At 40.1% G+C, this 21,076-nt stretch overlaps 1 protein-coding gene across 1 annotated transcript in view; it reads left to right on the forward strand.

Annotated features, from left to right (window-relative positions):
* Positions 1 to 5,492, forward strand: part of LOC126152714 (mucin-19-like) — a 401,377-nt gene extending 395,885 nt beyond the window's left edge. Inside the window, exon 24 of the mRNA XM_049916057.1 lies at positions 2,709 to 5,492. Within this exon, the coding sequence (XP_049772014.1) occupies positions 2,709 to 3,005 (297 nt within the window). The 3' untranslated portion in view covers positions 3,006 to 5,492. The remainder of the gene's footprint in view (positions 1 to 2,708) is intronic.
* Positions 5,493 to 21,076: the final 15,584 nt, after the last annotated feature.

Below are 21,076 nucleotides of genomic sequence, written 5' to 3' on the forward strand. Positions count from 1 at the left end.
GACGCTCCACATATTTGCTCCACCTTTCTGCTTTCCCTTCTTTGCTTAAGACTGGTTTTCCATCTGAGCTTGTGATATTCATAAGGATGGTTCTCTTTTCTCCAAAGGTCTTTTTAATTTTCCTGTAAGCAGCATATATGCTTCTAGATTCTTACATTTGTCCTCTAGCCATTCCTGCTTAGCCATTTTGCACTTCCTGTTGATCTCATTGCATAGATGTTTGTATTCCCATTAACCTTTTTCAGTTACTGCATTTTTATATTTTCTCCTTTCATTGATTAAATTCATTATCTCTTGTGTTACCCAAGGATTCCTACTAGCCATTGTCTTTTGACCTATTTGATCCTCTACTGTCTTCACTACTTCATCTCCCAAAGCTACCCATTCTTCTTCTATTGTATTCCTTTCCCCTGTTCTTATCAAATGTTCACTAGTGATCTCTCTGAAACTCTCTACAACCCCTGGTTCTTTCAGTTTATCAAGGTCCAGTCTCCTTAAATTCCTGCCTTTTTGCAGTTTCTTCAGTTTTAATAAGCAGTTCATAATTGTGCCCTTGGAAATGTCTTACAATTTAAAACCTAGTTTCAAAATCTCTGTCTTACCAATACATAACCATACTAAAATCTTCCAGTGTCTCCAGGTCTCTTCCACATATACAACCTTCTTTTATGGTTCTTTATACAGCCTTCTTTCATGATTCTTACACCAAGTGTTAGCTATGATTAACTTACGCTCCGTGCAAAATTCTATCAGGCAGCATCCTCTTTCATTCCTTTCCCACAGTTTGTATTCACCTACTTCTTTTCCTTCTCTTGCTTTTCCTACTATTGAATTTGAGTCCCCCATGAGTATTAAATTTTCACCTCCCTTAACTATCTGAATAATTTCTTTTATCAAATCACACGTTTCCTCAATATCCTCCTCATCTGTGGAGCTAGTTGGCAAATAAACTTGTACTACTGTGGGTGTGGGCTTTGCGTCTATCTTGGCTACAATAGTGCATTCAAATGCTGTTCATATTAGATATCTGTATTCTTATTTTCTTATTCATTATTAAACCTACCCCTGCGTTACCCGTATTTGCTTTTGTATTTATAAACCTGTATTCATCTGACCAGAAACTGTTCCTTCTCCCACTGAACTTCACTAAATACCACTCTATCTAACTTTAAGCTATCCATTTCCCTTTTTAAATTTTCTGACCTACCTGCCCAATTAAGTGATCTGACATTTCATGGCCCAATCTGTACAACGCCAGTTTTATTCTCCAGATACCAACGCCATCCTAAGTAGTCCCTGCCAGGAGATCCAAATGGGGGACTTATTTTACCTCTGGAATATTTTACCCAAGAGGACACCAACATCATTTAACCATACAGTAGAGCTCACACCCTCGGAAAAAAATATGGCTGTAGTTTCCCCGTGCTTTCAGCCATTCACAGTACCGGCACAGCAAGGTCGTTATGGTTGATGTTACAAGGCCAGATCCGTCAGTTATCCAGACTGTTGCCACTGCAACTACTGAAAAGACTGCTGTCCATCTTCAGGAACCACATGTTTGTCTGTCCTCTCAACAGATACCCCTCCATTGTGGTGCTACAGAAGAATGCTGAAGATCAGATGGATAGATCACATAAGTAATGAGGCAGTACTGAATAAAACTGGGGAGAAAAGAAAATTTGTGGCACAACTTGACTATAAGAAGGGATCGGTTGGTAGGACATGTTCTGAGGCATCAAGGGATCACCAATTTAGTATTTTAGGGCAGCATGGAAGGTAAAAATCATAGAGGGAGACCAAGAGATGAATACACTAAGCAGATTCAGAAGGATGTAGGTTGCAGTAGGTACTGGGAAATGAAGAAGCTTTCACAGGATAGAGTAGCATGGAGAGCTGCATCAAACCAGTCTCTGGACTGAAGACCACAACAACAACAACAACTACTTCAACAACAGAGGCTAAAAGAATGGAATTCAAAAAGTTAATTACGTGGACATCATCATCCATCTATAAACTCAGATCCTTGTTTCAGACTTTAATTTAATTAAGTCAGTTTAGTTTTTTGTTTCATTAACACATGGCACATGTACTTTATTACAGTTTCTGTAATAAGATAACTGCTAATTCATTTGCAACTCTTTGTCCAATGCTAAAGTCTGTGGTATTTCAGATTATCCTGCTACTTATGAGACAGTAAAAACTAACACAATCCATTTGCATTTAATGGGCATACATGCATTAGTAATTTTGGTAGTGTAAGATACCATATTCTGGTTTTCAGTCTTATTTAATCTTTAATGACCGAAAGTCTGCTTCTCCATTGACCTGCATTTGTTTTTAAGTACATTGTGTTAAATTATTTTCATGTTTCCCTACTCATAATGGTTACAAATGAGCACTTGTTTAAGTGAAATAAGAGTAAACAATGTTACAAAGTTACCACCAAATTTTCATCTACATAAGTCAGAAAATACAGCTTTTAGAAGCTCTCAGCTTTTAATCGCATGACTGGAGTATTTACATCTTATGATCATTTTATCTTTACGTTTATGCACATATATGACATGTTGTCCACAAGTCCTAGTGACATTACTGTACTGTTTTATTACTTTATTTTTAATGAGTTCAGGCAATGAATCACCAGTGACCATTGGTTTTCTTTAGCCCTCTCTCACCACATTAACTGTAACAAATATTTATCATTTCAGGAGAACCAGATGATTAGCCAACGCAACAACAATCTAAATGAATACTACGAAAACCTTCGAAATAATGTTATTACTTTACTGGAGCATGTGAGATTACCTGGTGGAGGTAGTGGACAACCAGGAATTGGACCTGCTCCTGGAGAAAAGTTGGTTCATGATAATTTTGACAGCTACCTCAGTAAGCTTCAAACCCTATGTACTTCCGATGGTTACTGTGATGCCGAAGGTAATCGACCATTGTATGAAACTGTGAAATCTGCTCTACAAGACTTTACTGTACTGCCTACACCCATCTGAATTTAACAAACAAATTAATATGATCTGCAGGTTGATGCTGAGAAAATTAATTATTGATCCTACCATTTACGGATAATGTGTGAGTCAGTTGGCATTATCGTGAAATAGTGCTGTGAATGAATTAGTATGCAGTGATCTTAGTATGTATTTGACTCAACAGTAGTGTCTTTGACACCAGATACTTGGGTTGTTACCCATGCTACCTTTTTTAATGATTATCAGCTAATTTTGTGCATCTATGCTGGTGTGACTACTTGTGTCTGAACCTGTGATCCCCGACCTGCAAGTGCATCTGTGCAATTGATTGTAGGCATAAAATATCAACGAATTCAACTGTGTTGTGATTAATAGTTTATACAGACTTGTAAGTATTGTAATCCTCAATGCTATAGGTCAGTGTTGTAATAGATCGTTTTCTTTGGGAGATGTCTGTATTAACACCACTCTTAAATGCTACAATGAAGACAAATGTGGTATATGCAGCAATGGATTTAATTAAAAATTAAATTATTTCACATTTCTGAGTGGTTTACTCATGTTTCCAAAAACTATGTCCAATGTAGATGAATTTGCCATTCATGTGTGACAGTTGATTTTGTTGATTGTCCTTGGATGTGAATTCACTAGAGTGACATTCTACTCCATTGAGAATAAATAACACGTTGTTGTGTATCCTATGTAGAATAAATATTCTGTTTGTTAGAGCAAAAAAAGAAAAGTGTTATTTACGAGTATTACATGATCATTGTACAAGACTATTTTTGTGCACATCCCTTCAAGTTTTATGATTTCTTGTGTAAGACTACAACAGTCAATACTTTATTACCATAAGCAAAAAGTTTCAATGGAAATACAGGGCAATATATTGACACTACAGTAATGATATTTTCTATGAGGTATATTTGTCCTCTCCTGTAACTGGATATGACATCATGGTGCTAGATGAAGGTGTTGCAGTCATGAATGACATCTGATACATTTTTTGCAATTGTCTTAAGTGAAGAATAAGAATATTGTTTGTTTATGCCTCAACAGATAGCTTGTTAGACTGATGTGTTTTTGTTTGTTGTTGTATTATTGATTTTTGTTAATGCCATTTAAGCAGAAGTTGCTGTTTATGCCAACATAATGGCAGCTACAAATATTTATCCCTATTAAATGTTATAAAAGCCTTATATGTAATCTTCTGTGAAAGAAATACTTTCCATTTTCATTTATATGTACTTAGCGTGTATTTATTTTTTGAAATCTGAAAAACACACCAAATTTTTCTAAAGTTCAACTGTAACGTGAGAATGACAAGAAAATTTGGAACTACATAAGAGTGTGCAATGCATGTAATGTGATTACAAAGTAAATACTGTATTAGGCAATATCTCAGTGTTCTGTAAATTATTCTGCTTGTTATTTGTCTACACTAGGATTGGTTTACTTATGAAATTTGTAAAACAAAAATTAAATCAGACAAAGCTGTGCTCTAAGCTGAAAGTACACATATAATTATTTGCATTAATGTTACCTTCCTGTGTAATGTATAGTCCGTAATGCTGTTTATTTTAAACTGGACAGATAGGTACTACAGGATAAAAAATTTCTTGTTTCAAATGCCTGCATCCTATGAACTGTGAATTTTCCAAGGAGTTTGACAATTCATTAAGCACTTTAAATCTAATACAGTACTTACCAAGAATATAATTTTAATGCTTTAACAAAAATGATATTAAATTTATTTTTTGTTCATGTAAACAAAATAAAAATAAATTGTCTAGATGTTTTTTAAGAAACAATTGCTACTCATGATGTCAATCACTGGATTAAAACTGAACCTGTGCAGTTTACCAATTTTAGGTAAAGAACAATCAGTATGGCCTTTTGCCATGTGCTGAAAGCTCAAAAGTTATTAGAAGTTAGAGACAAGGTTTTAACCACTGGGAAATAACATGTACATAGGATACCAAGAGAGTATCAATAAAACAATCATCTTTCTGCATGTTTATATTGCAGCTTGTATAAAAGATGATGGATGTTTAGGTAACAGCACAAGTCAATGCATATTTTCTGGTCATTTTATTTTGTATTTTTGTAATGCTATGAAAAAATGTTGATATACTGCTTTGTAGCCTCAAAAAACTAAAATCAAGACACTCACAAAGAGAAATATTTAATTCAGTTGACCTTCATTAGGTTCTCCAACAGGTGTTGTACAAGCATTTGCAGCTGCTTCTGAAATTTCATGATGTGATGATAGTTTTATATACATATTCATATTTTAGTATCACTTCATATGTATTATGTATTGTCAAAATATATTACTGTTATGATGTACACTGTTATCTCAGACCCTTATTCATAAACACGGCTCATTAACCACTGGAGCAACTGCAAATGCCATAGCTGCAGCACATAACAAATTAGTCTGTCTCCAGGTGTAATATAGAATTCATTAACTATCATCAGTGTATAGTATATATGTGTTAATGATGTTAAATCAAAGGTAATAAAAAAGTCATGAAAAATAGTTTAAGTTCACTAGCTTTTTTGTCTGAAGACAATAGTTGATAGAGTAAAAATGGTAGGAAAATGCATGCACTTTGATATTTTTATTTTATTTTTTTTTAAATTTTAGCACATGCACTGCTTAAAATAATTACAGAATCTTTCAGATGTCCTTATAAACACTGGAGGTAATGTTATGTCTGGTGCATTTATAAGTATGAAATCTCAGTATTGTTATAAGAACTGGAAAATGTTGTTCAACTCATCTAAACACATCAATTTCAAGAGAAAGGTAAGTAGGGTCTAGCTGAAATAATGGAACTTCAAAAATTTAGGGTTAGTGCTCATTATGATATTAGTAGATGTGATGCATTTTGACAGCAACATCACTCAGTGGGTTCAAGGGCATGGTGATCTATTTGTAGAATGGATACTGCAGAGTCACACAGTGAGTAAGTAAACAGTTGCAGGCTTTCTTTCAGATGACAGGAGATCTTTAGGAGAATGAGGTTAGGGTTACCAATGAATGACTACTCAATATAACCACTTGCTCATGTCCTGTCAGGATCAAACACAGAATGCAGTTTGGCTATAGAAAGCCTTACACACAGGAATAGGCTGAATTCAAACTATCCATTAATGTCCTTGCAGAAGGTATCACTTTTGCCCATAGTTATACTATGTGATCAAAAATATCTGAACACCTGGCTGAAAATAACTTACCAGTTTGTGGTGTCCTCCATCGGTAATGCTGGAATTCACTATGGTGTTGGCCCACCCTTAGCCTTGAAGACAGCTTCCACTCTCGCAGGCATACGTTCAGTCAGGTGCTAGAAGGTTTCTTTGGGAATGGCAGCCCATTCTTCATGGAGTGCTGCACTGAGGAGACGTATCAATGGTGGTTGGTGAGGCCTGGCACAAAGTAGGCTTTCCACAACATCCCAAAGGCGTTCTATAGGATTCAAGTCAGGACTCTGTGCAGGCCAGTCCATTACTGGGATGTTATTGTCATGTAACCACTCCGCCACAGGCCGTGCATTATGAACAGGTGCTTGATCGTGTTGAAAGATGCAGTCACCATCCCCAAATTGCTCTTCAACAGGAGGAAGCAAGAAGGTACTTGTAACATCAATGTAGGCCTGTGCTGTGATAGTGCCACACAAAACAAGGGGTGCAAGCCCCCTCCACAAAAAACATGACTACACCATAATACCACCACCTCCGAATTTTACTGTTGGCAGTACACATACTGGCAGATGATGTTCACCGGATATTTGCCATACCCACACCCTGCCATCGGATCACCACATTGTGTACCGTGATTCAACAGCACTCAATGTTTTTCCAATGTTCAGTCACCCAATGTTTACACTCCTTGCACCAAGCAAGGCATCATTTGGCATTTACAAGCATGATGTGTGGCTTCTGAGCAGCCACTTGATGATGAAATTCAAGTTTTCTCACATCTCACCTAATTTTCATAGTACTTGCAGTGGATCCTGATGCAGTTTGGGATTCCTGTGTGATGGTCTGGATAGATGTCTGCCTATTACACGAAGTCAGCCTGTGCACTTTTGTGCTGTACATGTCCCTTCATGTTTCTACTTCACTATCACATTGGAAACAGTGCACCTAAGGATGTTTAGGAGTATGGAAATCTTGTATACAGATGTATGACAAATGACACCCAATGACCTGACCATGTTCAAAGCCCGTGAGTTCCGCGGAGCACCCCATTTTGCTCTCTCACGGTGTCTAATGACTGCTGAGGTCACTGATATGGAGTACCTTGTAGTATGTGGCAGCACAATGCACCTGATATTAAAAATGTATATTTTTGGGGGTGTCCGGATACTTTTGATCACATAGTGTAGGTCTACATGTGTGTCCCATCTCCACATTGCATAAAGTTCATGGCCAAAGGTTAAATGTGGACATACTGAACAGTAACACATTTTGTTCATTGGTGAGTGGTAAATTAATGTGAAGCTTGACAAGTGATACTCTTGCATCTGAAGAAAGTGTGAAACATAAAACACTACTGCATTTTTGTGCAAAAAATGCCAAGTGATGGAAGACACATGGTGTTCAGGGATCAGCATTGGTGGACAAACAGTTCCTCCTCATTACATCAAATGATTCTTCATGAGCTCAAAGAAACAAGGATGAGATCTGCTATCTGACGTTTCCCCGCGTATTTATAATTTATTGAATTCTTGGGTGTTGCCTGGGTCATGTCATAAGTTCCCCACAATATTTCAGCAACAAGTTTGTATGCTGAAGTATTGTGAAGAACTTGTGGCATGACCCAGCCAGCAGGCAAGAATTCTACATTTTCGAAATAAGCTAGTAAAATATCAGATAACAAATCTCATCCTTGTTTCTTTGAGCTTATGAACAAGTAAACTTGTTTCTGAAATATTGTGGAGAACTTTTGATGTAACCCAAGCAGACATCCAAGAATCCTACAAGGATGAAGTCCACTGCCCTTTTATTCTGCCATATGCCACTCTAGTTTCAGAGTATTTTCTTTCTGTAAGCATTACAATGCCTACATCTGATGGTTGACTTGTTACCAAGATAAGGAGGTATCGTTTGAATGCTGTGGTGGGTATAATCTTACCCAGTAAGTTTGGAATTCATTTGCAAAATATTATGCAAGTATCTCTCATACCTTAAACTTCCAGGCAGATTAAAAATGTGTGCCAGAAAGAGACTCAGACCCAGGACCTTTGTCATTCACAAACAAATGCTCTACAAACTGAGCTATCCAAGCAGAACTCATAACCAGTCCTCATAGCTTTACTTCCATCAGTATCTCATCCCCTTCTTTTAAAAGTTTACAGAAGTGCTCCTGCATATCATGCCAGACTAGCACTCGTGGAAGAAAGGATATTGCAGAGACTTGGAGCCACAGTCTGGGAGACTGCTTCCAGAATCAATTTTAACTCTGCAGCAGAGCATGCACTGATGTGAAATTTCCTGGCAGGTTAAAACTGTGTGACAGACCAGGACGCAAAACTAGGATCTTTTTGTGAGCAAGTGCTCTAAAAGCTGAGTATAACTTATGATCCATAATCACAGCTTTACTTCTGGCAGTATCTCGTCTCATACATTCCAAACTTCACAGAAGTTTCCTGCATAGCTTATGGGACTAGCACTCTTGGAAGAAAGGATAATCTACATCTGCAGTACTTTGTGTACCACAGTCAGTCCTTCCCCTTTCTATTCCTTTCATGAATAGTTCTCAGGAAGACAATTGTCAGTAAGCCTCCAGGTGGGCTTGAATCTCTCTTATTTTATATACACTCCTGGAAATTGAAATAAGAACACCGTGAATTCATTGTCCCAGGAAGGCGAAACTTTATTGACACATTCCTGGGGTCAGATACATCACATGATCACACTGACAGAACCACAGGCACATAGACACAGGCAACAGAGCACGCACAATGTCGGCACTAGTACAGTGTATATCCACCTTTCGCAGCAATGCAGGTTGCTATTCTCCCATGAAGATGATCGTAGAGATGCTGGATGTAGTCCTGTGGAACGGCTTGCCATGCCATTTCCACCTAGCGCCTCAGTTGGACCAGCGTTCGTGGTGGACGTGCAGACCGCGTGAGACGACGCTTCATCCAGTCCCAAACATGCTCAATGGGGGACAGATACGGAGATCTTGCTGGCCAGGGTAGTTGACTTACACCTTCTAGAGCACATTGGGTGGCATGGGATACATGCGGACGTGCATTGTCCTGTTGGAACAGCAAGTTCCCTTGCCGGTCTAGGAATGGTAGAACGATGGGTTCGATGATGGTTTGGATGTACCGTGCACTATTCAGTGTCCCCTTGACGATCACCAGTGGTGTACGGCCAGTGTAGGAGATCGCTCCCCACACCATGATGCCGGGTGTTGGCCCTGTGTGCCTCGGTCGTATGCAGTCCTGATTGTGGCGCTCACATGCACGGCGCCAAACACGCATACGACCATCATTGGCACCAAGGCAGAAGCGACTCTCATCGCTGAAGACGACACGTCTCCATTCGTCCCTCCATTCACGCCTGTCTCGACACCACTGGAGGCGGGCTGCACGATGTTGGGGCGTGAGCGGAAGACGGCCTAACGGTGTGCGGGACCGTAGCCCAGCTTCATGGAGATGGTTGCGAATGGTCCTCGCCGATACCCCAGGAGCAACAGTGTCCCTAATTTGCTGGGAAGTGGCGGTGCGGTCCCCTACGGCACTGCGTAGGATCCTACGGTCTTGGCGTGCATCCGTGCGTCACTGCGGTCCGGTCCCAGGTCGATGGGCACGTGCACCTTCCGCTGACCACTGGCGACAACATCGATGTACTGTGGAGACCTCACGCCCCACGTATTGAGCAATTCGGCGGTACGTCCACCCGGCCTCCCGCATGCCCACTATACGCCCTCGCTCAAAGTCCGTCAACTGCACATATGGTTCACGTCCACGCTGTCGCAGCATGCTACCAGTGTTAAAGACTGCGATGGAGCTCCGTATGCCATGGCAAACTGGCTGACACTGACGGCGGCGGTGCACAAATGCTGCGCAGCTAGCGCCATTCGACGGCCAACACCGCGGTTCCTAGTGTGTCCGCTGTGCCGTGCGTGTGATCATTGCTTGTACAGCCCTCTCGCAGTGTCCGGAGCAAGTTTGGTGGGTCTGACACACCGGTGTCAATGTGTTCTTTTTTCCATTTCCAGGAGTGTATATATATCTGTTGACTCTTGTAGGAACGCATGCCCTCAGAGCTTTAACAATAAGCCACACCTTGAGGCAGAATGCGCCTTTTGCAGCATCTGCCACTGGAATAGATTGACCATGTCTGTGAAACTTCCTTGGTTTGTAAATGAACCTGTAACGAAATGCACTGCTCTTCTTTGAATCTTTTCTATTTCTTTTGTCAGTGCTATTTGGTTAGGGTCTGATACTGATGAGCAGTATTCAAGTACTGGTCAAACAAGTGTTTTTGAGCTACTTCCTTTGTCGATAGGCTACATTTTCTGAGAATTCTTCCTTGTGGATCTGCCTTAATTTTATATGTTCACTGCATTTTAAATTGCTCTGTACACATATGCCTGGATATTTTAGGGGAGTAACTGCTTCCAGTGATTGTTCTGCTATTGTGTAATCATACAATAAAGGCCCTTTCTATCTATGGATTCACAATGAGTTGCATTTGTTTATTTGAGAGTCTATTGCTAATCCTCGCATGAAGTGTAAATCCTGTGCAGATATTCCTACATTTCACTACAGCTTTCTGATGTCACAACTTCCCTGTGTATGACAGCATGATCCACAAAAAGCCTCATGAAATGACATACTGTTATGGCATGCCTTAAGTTACTTTTATGTCAAAATACGTCTTTCCATTCCAAATAACATGCTGTGTTCTTTTTGCTAGAAATTCTTCAGTCCAATCTCTCAGTTAATCTGATATTCGATATAGTCATAATTTGTTCATTCGGAGCCAGTGTGGAACGGTATTGAAGGCCTTACTTGCAACTACTGCTTTCTGGGTCTTGTGGATGAACAGAGCAAGCTGGGTTTCACACAATCATTGTTTTGCAGAACCTACAGAGGAGACTGCAGAGGCACAGCTGTGGGGATTGTTTCCAGAGTGAATTTTCACTCTGCAGTGGACTGTTTACAGTGATACTAACTGATAGATTAAAATTGTGTGCCAACCCAGCACAGTGTGCCATTTGTGAAGGTAGGTGGGGAGGTAAAGTTGTGAAGGTGGCTTTTGAGTCATACTTGGGTAGCTGAGTTGGTAAAGCACTTGCTCAGGAAAGGCAAACGTCCTGGCTTTGTGTCCTGATCTGGCACACAATTTTGATCTGCCAGTAAGTTTCTTATCAGTGCTCACTCTATTGCAGAGTCAAACTTCATTCTGGAAACAATCCTCCAGTTGTGACTAAGCCAAGTTTCCACAGTACCCTTTCTTCCAGAAGTGCTAGTCCAGCAAGTTAAGCAGGAGAACTCCTGTGAAGTTTGTAAAGCAGATGATGTTGAACAGCTGGAATTAAACTGTGAGGACGGGTCGTCAGTCATGCTTGGGTAGCTCAGTTCGTAGAGAACTTGGTTGTGAATGGCAAAGGTCCTGGGTTCGATTCCCAGTGTGAAAATTCATAATCTCACTGAATCCATACCATGCAGGTGACAAGTAGTTCTAAACGTTCATTGCAAACATGAAACTGTATCAAGGGACAATGCATTACACTGTATCTGAAAGTATACCCTCCCATGTATGATACTATGAATGAATTAAAAGCTTAATTTATATAATTTGTGATGCTTCATTTAATCTTTTAACTGTTTTGACCAATATATTTCACTAGTATGGCCTCCAAAAGGGTTAATTGCTGCCTTCCTTTTTTCCTGTGACTGTCAAGATAGTAATGAAGACATTATATTTGTAATATTACCTATTGCATATCCTAAAACAGACTGACAGAACTATAAGAACAGACAACCATTCACCTGCAGATGAATGTTAGATAGTACCAAGCCACACAAATGAGATCATTAGCTTTTGAAGTTTCTTTTACAAGGTGAGACAAACTGCACGAAATGGTCCCTGAGAGGTCAATGAGTGAAAAAGATCATATGGACATATGGGAAGAAATGCATTCCAAGGGAGGTACACCCACTTGAAAGTGTAGATTGTGATGATTTAAAACACACATGAGAATACACCAGGTAAAGTGGAATGTTCTTTCTGTATTAATGTTTTAGTAGAAAGGCATGTGCCAAACTGCCACTAGCAGCTGTTCGGGCTTAATGTGAGCTTGGGGTAGATATTGTCAAGATTGCAGATGACAGATGGAGCACTTTTAAGTAGTAGCCACATTTACTCTTTGTACCACCAAACGTATGTCTCCATCAGGGGAAGTAAGGTCACCTGCACGAAGTGCAGATATGCCTCACTTGTGTGCACTGTGGTAGAATGACTGGTCCCACAAGTCAGATGCCAATAATCCTCACTCACACATTCAGCCTGAAAAGATGCTTACTGACAACATACCACTAAAACACTAGCACAGACAGATCATTTGGCATAGCCGGTGTGTGATTTCAGTCAATTAAACCTACGCTGTCAAAGATATCAGTTTCACCTTCAAGTGATTGTACCTCCTTTGACACACATTTCTGATCATATGTCTATATGGCTTTCATTCCTCCTTACCCTTTCGGTGATGGTTTCCTGCAGTTTATCTCTTTTTACTAAAATTATCTAGTATACATAAATATATGTATAAATATGTTTGCTCAAAGCAGGACCACATATTCTTATTACATTGTATAAGTCGAAACAAGGCCCCAGGAGTAGACAACATTGTATAAGTCAAAACAAGGCCCTGGGAGTAGACAACATTCCATTAGAACTACTGACAGCCTTAGGAGAACCAGTCCTGACAAAACTCTACCATCTGGTAAGCAAGATGTATGTGACAGGTGAAATTCCCTTGGACTTCAAGAAGAATATAATAATTCCAATCCCAAAGAAAGCAGGTGTTGACAGATGTGAAAATTACCAAACTATCAGTTTAATAAGTCACAGCTGCAAAATACTAACACAAATTCTTTACAGATGAATGGAAAAACTGGTAGAAGCTGACCACGGGGAAGATCAGTTTGGATTCCATAGAAATGTTGGAACACGTGAGGCAATACTGACCCTACGACTTTACAATTTGTACAGAAAGCAGATGGTAGATATAAGAGTCAAGGGACATGAAAGGGAAGCAGTGGTTGGGAAGAGAGTGAGACAGAGTTGTAGCCTCTCCCCGATGCTTTTCAATCTGTATATTGAGCAAGCAGTGAAGGAAACAAAAGAAAAGTTTGGAGTAGGCATTAAAATCCATGGAGAAGAAATAAAAACTTTGAGGTTCGCCGATGACATTGTAATTCTGTCAGAGACAGCAAAGAACTTGGAAGAGCAGTTGAACGGAATGGATAGTGTCTTGAAAGGAGGATATAGGATGAACATTAACAAAAGCACAATGAGGACAATGGAATGTAGTCAAATTAAGTCGGGTGATGCTGAGGGAATTAGATTAGGAAATGAGACACTTAAATTAGTAAAGGAGTTTTGCTATTTGGGGAGCAAAATAACTGATGATGGTCGAAGCAGAGAGGATATAAAAATGTAGACTGGCAATGGCAAGGAAAGCGTTTCTGAAGAAGAGAAATTTGTTAACATCGCGTGTTGATTTAAGTGTCAGGAAGTCGTTTCTGAAAGTATTTGTATGGAGTGTAGCCATGTATGGAAGTGAAACATGGATGTTAAATAGTTTAGACAAGAAGAGAATAGAAGCTTTCGAAATGTGGTGCTACAGAAGAATGCTAAAGATTAGGTGGGTAGATCACATAACTAATGAGGAGGTATTGAATAGAATTGGGGAGAAGAGAAGTTTGTGGCACAACTTGACTAGAAGAAGGGATCGGTTGGAAGAGCATATTCTGAGGCATCAAGGGATCACCAATTTAGTATTGGAGGACAGTGTGGAGGGTTAAAATCGTAGAGGGAGACCAAGAGATGAATACACTAAGCAGATTCAGAAGGATGTAGGCTGCAGTAGGTACTGGGAGATGAAGAAGCTTGCACAGGATAGAGTAGCATGGAGAGCTGCATCAAACCAGTCTCAGGACTGAAGACCACAACAACAACAACATTGTATAAGTAATGTTCAACAATTACAGTTAATTTTATATAACTTTTAAGAGAAACATTTGTGGCACTAAGGGGACTGTCTCCACCCACCGCCCAATTTTTTCTCCTGACTCAATAAAAAGCAATGCCTATCTAAAGGACAAATTGCATTTACATTAAAAAGCTCAGTTGACAGATACACTTGCTAAGGAACTCTTTTTTTGTATGTATCTTACTTTTTAAGATTTTAGTTCAGGAAAAGAGTCCTCCTGCCGTGGCCTGTGACACCCACCTCCTTCCTATCACTACAAATATCATTTGGTATCTTCATTACTTTTTGTTTTATAACATTTCATCTAGTGTTCGCTCTTTTATATTTCATTTTTTACATAATTCTCAGCACATCATTATCTCAGAGACAAATAATATGTCTTGCAATATATACCCACATCAAAAAAGTTTTGCATCACCTCGGTTCCGAGAGTTTTGGAACCTGTACAGAAAATTGGAATAGCAACCACAATAAACATTGTTTCTACCATTTTTATTGCTCATGAAAACCACACATTGCATGTTGTACCACCATACAGCAAGACCTTCAGAGGTGGTGGTCCAGATTTCTGTACACACTGGTACCTCTAATACTCAGTAGCACGTCATTATCCTGAAGGAAGTCATTCACAAGACAAGCATGATGGGGCACGAATTTTTCATCCATGAAGGTGAATGCCTTGTCAATATGCTGCCATTGTGGTTGCACTATTGGTTGGAGGCCTTCCATGGCCACCGGCAGTGTACGTAGACCCCACAAACTGCCACCCCAAAACAGCAGGGAATCTCCACCTTGCTGCACTCGCTGGACAGTGTCTAAGGCATTCAGCCTAATCGGGTTGCCTCCAAACATGTCTCCGACAATTGTCTGGTTGAAGGCATATGCGACACTCGTTGGTGAAGAGAACGCGATGCCAATCATGAGTGGTCCATTCAGCATGTTGTTGGCCCGATCTGTACCACGCTGCATGGTGTCATGGTTGCAGAGATGGACCTCGCCATGGATGTCGGCAGTGAAGTTGCTTATCATGCAGCCTATTGTGCACAGTCTGAGCCATAACACTACATCCTGTGGCTGCACGAAAAACATTATTCAGCATGAGTTCCTCTGAGCCATAATCCATAGCTAGCAGTCATCCACTTCAGTAGTAGCCTTTGGGCAGCCTGAGCGAGGCATGTCATCATCATTTCCTGTCTATCTATATCTCCACCATGTCCGAACAACATCGCTTTGGTTCATTCTGAGACGCCTGGACACTTCCCTTGTAGAGAGCCCTTTCTGGCACAAAGTAATAATGCAGATGCAATCGAACCATGGTATTGACCATCTAGGCATGGTTGAACTACAGACAACATGAGCTGTGTACCTCCTTCCTGGTGGAATGACTGGAACTGACTGGCTGTCAGACCCCCTCCGTCTAATAGGCACTGCTATGCATGGTTGGTTACATCTTTGGGTGGGTTTAGTGACATGTCTGAACAGTCAAATGGACTGTGTCTTTGATACAATATCCACAGTCAACATCTGTCTTCAGGAGTTCTGCAAACCGGGGTGATGCAAAACATTTTTTGATGTGTGTGTGTGTGTGTGTGTGTGTGTGTGTCACTGTGAAGGACATGGAGATGATGTGTATTATCAGCACCTGACATGCTTTGAAGAGGGCCTCATTGTGGATTTTCATCTGGCTCGCTGGGTAGATCTTGCTTTATCCAAATTTGTGGAGATTGGGATGTGCCAGTGGCCTGATGTTGGACTGCATGGTAACATGTTCTCAAGTTCTGATCAAGCACATCCGACCACACAAGGAAGGATCACTCTATTGTGCACCAAGCATATTGTAACCACTTCACACCTGCACCTGCCATCTGAGAATGCATAATGGACTCCTTGAAAAATTTTGTGTCATCCTGCACTATTAGTCAGAGACTAGCAGCAGCCGAACTATAGAATTACCGTTCCATAAGTAGGCTGTCATTAATACTGCAACACAAATGGCTGTGTTTGGAGTGGTGACTTGGTGGTCAGGACTGTTGATGAATGGCATTTCATTGTGATCAGTGATGAGTCACAGTTCTGCGCTATGCCAGATGACCACCGTTGGTGACTATGGTGACAACCAGGGAGAGAATCCATTCTTCCAATGTTTTGGAGATGTACAGTGATGTTACTCCTGGTCCCATTGTGCAGAGGCCCATCAGATATGGTTTCTGGTGATGGATAGTATGATTCAGGGGCCTCTGATGGCCCAAAGACACTCTGTATCCTCAAGTGTCACCTCTTATGCAGCCCTATTATAGTGCCATTTTTCAACAGGACAGTGCCCATCAACACTTGGCACATATCTCTATGAACAGTCTGTCTTTTGATGAGGTGCTCCACCAGCTCAGGCATCAACTCCATCTCATTGTAGTACACAGGATATAAACATAAGGAAATCCCAAGACAGATAACCTATTATAACAAATCCCAAGTAAGTTTAGTGTCTCATCAAATGTTACTTAGTCCTGTATCCTGTGAACATATGTATGATATTCTTCTAGCTGTGTAACTCATACTGTATCAGAGAACAATGAAAAAACTGTGTGTAACTTTAGATTAGCATCTTGCATCAAAAGAAAATACTATTGCCTTCTTCAAGAAGGTTTCTGCTTGTCTCTGTGTCCTCCATAAATTCTCAAACATATTGTCACTCAATATGAGATGGAAACTTGTACAGCTACTCATTTCACTGAACTGCTGCTAAATCAGTATATTTCAACAAGACATGAACAGTAAAATCTTTAAATGATTACAATTAACTATGAATGCTGCTGCTGTTCCTGCTCCTCATCCTCCTCCTCCCCCCCTCCCCCATCACCATCATCACTGTTGTTCTCCTCTGGAACAAGCTACCCTACACCCTACGTATAATTCAACACCCTCTTGCATTCAAAAGAAAGCAGGAGCAGTTCATTTGGTCATGCTGATAATTTTTCCCTTGAAAATTAACGTAAAGCTAATTCTCTCTGTCAAATAATGAAGCAAATACTCACATCTTGCAGTTTTTCTCTTTTTGTTTTTTGCTTAGTCACATACATTTTTTCTCCTTTCTTCATTACTTGTGTTCTACCAAACATGTTTCTCTTTGTCTCCCTATCTATGCTTTTTAACATGTATTACTGCCACAGCTCGCATCCTAAATCTGCCTACCTGTAAATTAACTTTATTATTCAACTCCTCACAAACAAATATATACTGTGATTTTTATCTTTAGTCTTTGCTGTTTCTGTAATAACTTTAATTGTTAGAATACATACTAATGCAAGACATCTTGTTAAATGTCAAGATAAATTTAATAACAAAATATGAAGAATGGCTGGTGAGATTTAAGATAGGGTAATATGGCTCTATTTTTAACCAGATAAATAAATAAACAAAATCAAATACAGAAGCATGAATGCAAAAATGATACACATCATAATTGGATATGGCTACTCTGTTTGATGATGAAATGTGATGGATACAAAAATAGCCAAAAGACATAGTCTGTGTTGAACTGAAAGGTAAACCATATAAACCAATGCCAGAGGTGTAGCAACACTCCAAGCATGCTAGAGAAAATAAATACAAGCAAAAAATAATGCAGTATGAAGTATTGATAATTGGTGTGAGTAGACAGGATAGAAAATTCGTGGACTTTGTTTCTTTTTGTTGACAATTTGATAGAGGAGAGTGTTGTATCTTGGAACACTTTTGAGACTTTCACATCTAGCCAGCCTTGAAATAGAAGTCTAATATACCTTCTTATTTCAATTTGAAATGATGGCGTTCACTTTATGTGTGGTGCAGCCTTTATCTGAAATTACAAACATTTCTCTGGAAAAGTAAGTTTTTTCCAAATGTGGAAAACTGTTGCAAGCTAGAACATGGTTAGATACCCAGAAACAAATATTCTGTTCAAATTTAAAAGTGTTGCACTTGAGAAAATCTTGACAATACTGTACTTAATAGCTTATGTTTTACATTATTACTCTGCTGTACTGCATACCAATAATCAGTACCAGAACATGAAATCAAATTAAGAAGAAGTATGATTAAAAACCAGTTGCAAGGTAAAAACATTTTTAAATAGAAGCTACTGGCAACTAACACAAATTTTCATTTTCAAGACAGCGGAAGTTGATAAACATATCAAATAACTTCAATTCATTCACAAATATGTGTTCCTTACAAGGGAAACTCCCCATTGCACCCTCAGATTTAGTGTTAAGAGGGCCCAGTGGACAGGAGAATGTTCGACTTTTTCGAACTGAGGAAGCAACCATCTCGCATCATTATCCCTGATGCATGAATTGAAATGTTTTAAGTTAGAGTCAAACAAGTATACAACTTGATATTTCAATGCATGTGTTAAATGCTGTTCAGTGAAGGTAATATAAGAGGCAGTAGGGTCATCTTCACAACATGCTACAGGGGCTTGGAGAAATTCAAAATCCTGGTGGTAGACATTCTTAAATTTTAAGACCTGTTGGCCTTGGTACACATTTTCACACTATCATTTCCTGACTAGAACGCTCAGTTGTATGTTATGGCAAATACTAGCTCTTAGTAAAAGAGTTGAGGCATCTACAACAAAAATGGCACTTCTGTTCTCTTCTACTCAACAGGGAAAAGTAGATGGCATGTATGCTTGATCCATACGTAGTGTTGTTTCTCACCCTGGGAGGATAACAACAAATCTAGATGTTTGGGTTACTAAGCAGCTACTTTATAAAAGAAGAATGGTCAGACTACTTTACGGTTTACATATTTCTTCTTGTTTTGCACAGCATGCTCTGCATTATCTTCTGGCTTGCTGCCATCTACCGCTAGGCCATAAACTGAACTGAATAATCCAAATTCTGCGTTCAAATTTAGATATAGAACAAGATGCTATTGAAGTTATAAGGCTCCCATGCCTTAGGTGTATGGTATGTTCTTGTATGCTCTGCACATTTTGGGCACTTTCTATTGCAAGCTTCAGCAACCATGCTATGCAAAATTCATCTCACTTAGCAGTATTATGGACACTAAGACATGCCTAATAATTGGCAATATCTCTTGGAATAGGGATGAAATGGGACCCCCCCCCCCCCCCCCATTTACTGCGTCAAAGATGTATGGGTGCACACTGATCTGAGTGCTTCACCAGGCACTCTCTCCTGCGTTTCAGGAAAATGGCCCAGTATGACATTCAGCATAAAAGTTCTGAACCGATGCGTGACTGACTCGCCTCACATATCAACTTTTATCCCTTACAGTGTGGACAATGGTCTTTTCTTCACCATCATTACTGCCCTTTATGGGTAAACAATGAGCTCACAGTATAGAACTGCCACTGATAATATCCAAAATGAGTAGGCACATGTTAATGAAAGTGGTAGTGTCTTGGTAGTCCATATTAGAGTCATCTGAGTTGGTTTGTGAGGTCCATATCCCAAAAGGCCAGCAACCAGAGAGTAATCCACTGCAACATGCAATTTAGCCGGTGCTCTTTAACAGGACAGGCTGGGGAACGGCTGTTAGGTTCACAGTGATGCGGTGATGGCCAGTTTTGATACAGCCCAGGCCAGTGTCAGAAAGTCCTCGTGTGTGGTGAATGCAATGCGGACAGCCGCTGCAGGGGTTAAGGCAGCATCAACGGTACCATGTGTTCTAGGAGTGCAGCGAATGCATCACTGACTGGACCAGTGTGTTGCATGCATAGTCGACATATCCAGTCTTTGTGTTGTTGGTGCACGTCTGTATCTGCACACATCCATGACTATAATAATAATTAATAATAGTAATAATGTGGTGTCACCGCCAGACACCACACTTGCTAGGTGGTAGCCTTTAAATCGGTCGCGGTCCGCTAGTATACGTCGGACCCGCGTGTCGCCACTGTCGGTGATTGCTGACCGAGCGCCGCCACACGGCAGGTCTAGAGAGACGTCATAGCACTCGCGCCAGTTGTACAGACGACTTTGCTAGCGATGCTACACTGCAACTACGCTCTCATTTGCCGAGACGATAGTTAGCATAGCCTTGAGCTACGTCATTTGCTACGACCTAGCAATGCGCCATTACCAGTTAATATTGAGATTGTGTAAGCATGTACAGTCAAGAGAGATGTTCACCAATTGTGGATTAAAGTTAAGTATTCTACCAGTTACCTCCTGTTTTGCTAGTCTTATTTCTCTGACCTGTTCCAGACCTCACGCCAGCCTGCGTGAGCTTAAACGTGTGCCTTTCGGCTTCCTCCAAACCCCGTGAATTGGCTCCTGCCAATTCACAACAAATAATAATAATAATAATAATAGAGGGTGTATAGACAGACGAGAAAAAAAAATTCCTGGATTTTGCCCGGATTTCCCTGTTAAAAACACACTTTTTCTCGAATGAAATTAAACTACAAACTGGCTGAAAATACATTTTATTCCGTGTTAAGCGACAGTATACTTTCCCTTGGAGCTGTAAAACCGTGTTAAGCGACAGTATACTTTCCCTTGGAGCTGTAAAACCTATCAGTCAATTGAACAGCGTAGGACTTCCCAGCACTTTAGGAAACGAAATCCAGCAAAAAAGAGCGCTTATTGGAAAGATCTTTGAACACTGCTTATTTTTGTATTGTGAAAGTTTACATACAAATTCGTCCAATTAGAGCACGGCAGCTTCTGGAACTCTGAAAGAGAGATTGCGATGCGCTTTTGTTAGACAGTCGTAGCTCATGTCACGTAATATCGCAAGCCAATGACGGCAGATATTCAAATTACAAGACAGAAGACACTATGTAGTCAGCCAACAGCAATATCAATGTTACGTAGCGCTACCACACCAAAGGGGAAAA

This window comes from Schistocerca cancellata, chromosome 1, assembly GCF_023864275.1.
Source record: "Schistocerca cancellata isolate TAMUIC-IGC-003103 chromosome 1, iqSchCanc2.1, whole genome shotgun sequence".
Taxonomy (NCBI): domain Eukaryota; kingdom Metazoa; phylum Arthropoda; class Insecta; order Orthoptera; family Acrididae; genus Schistocerca; species Schistocerca cancellata.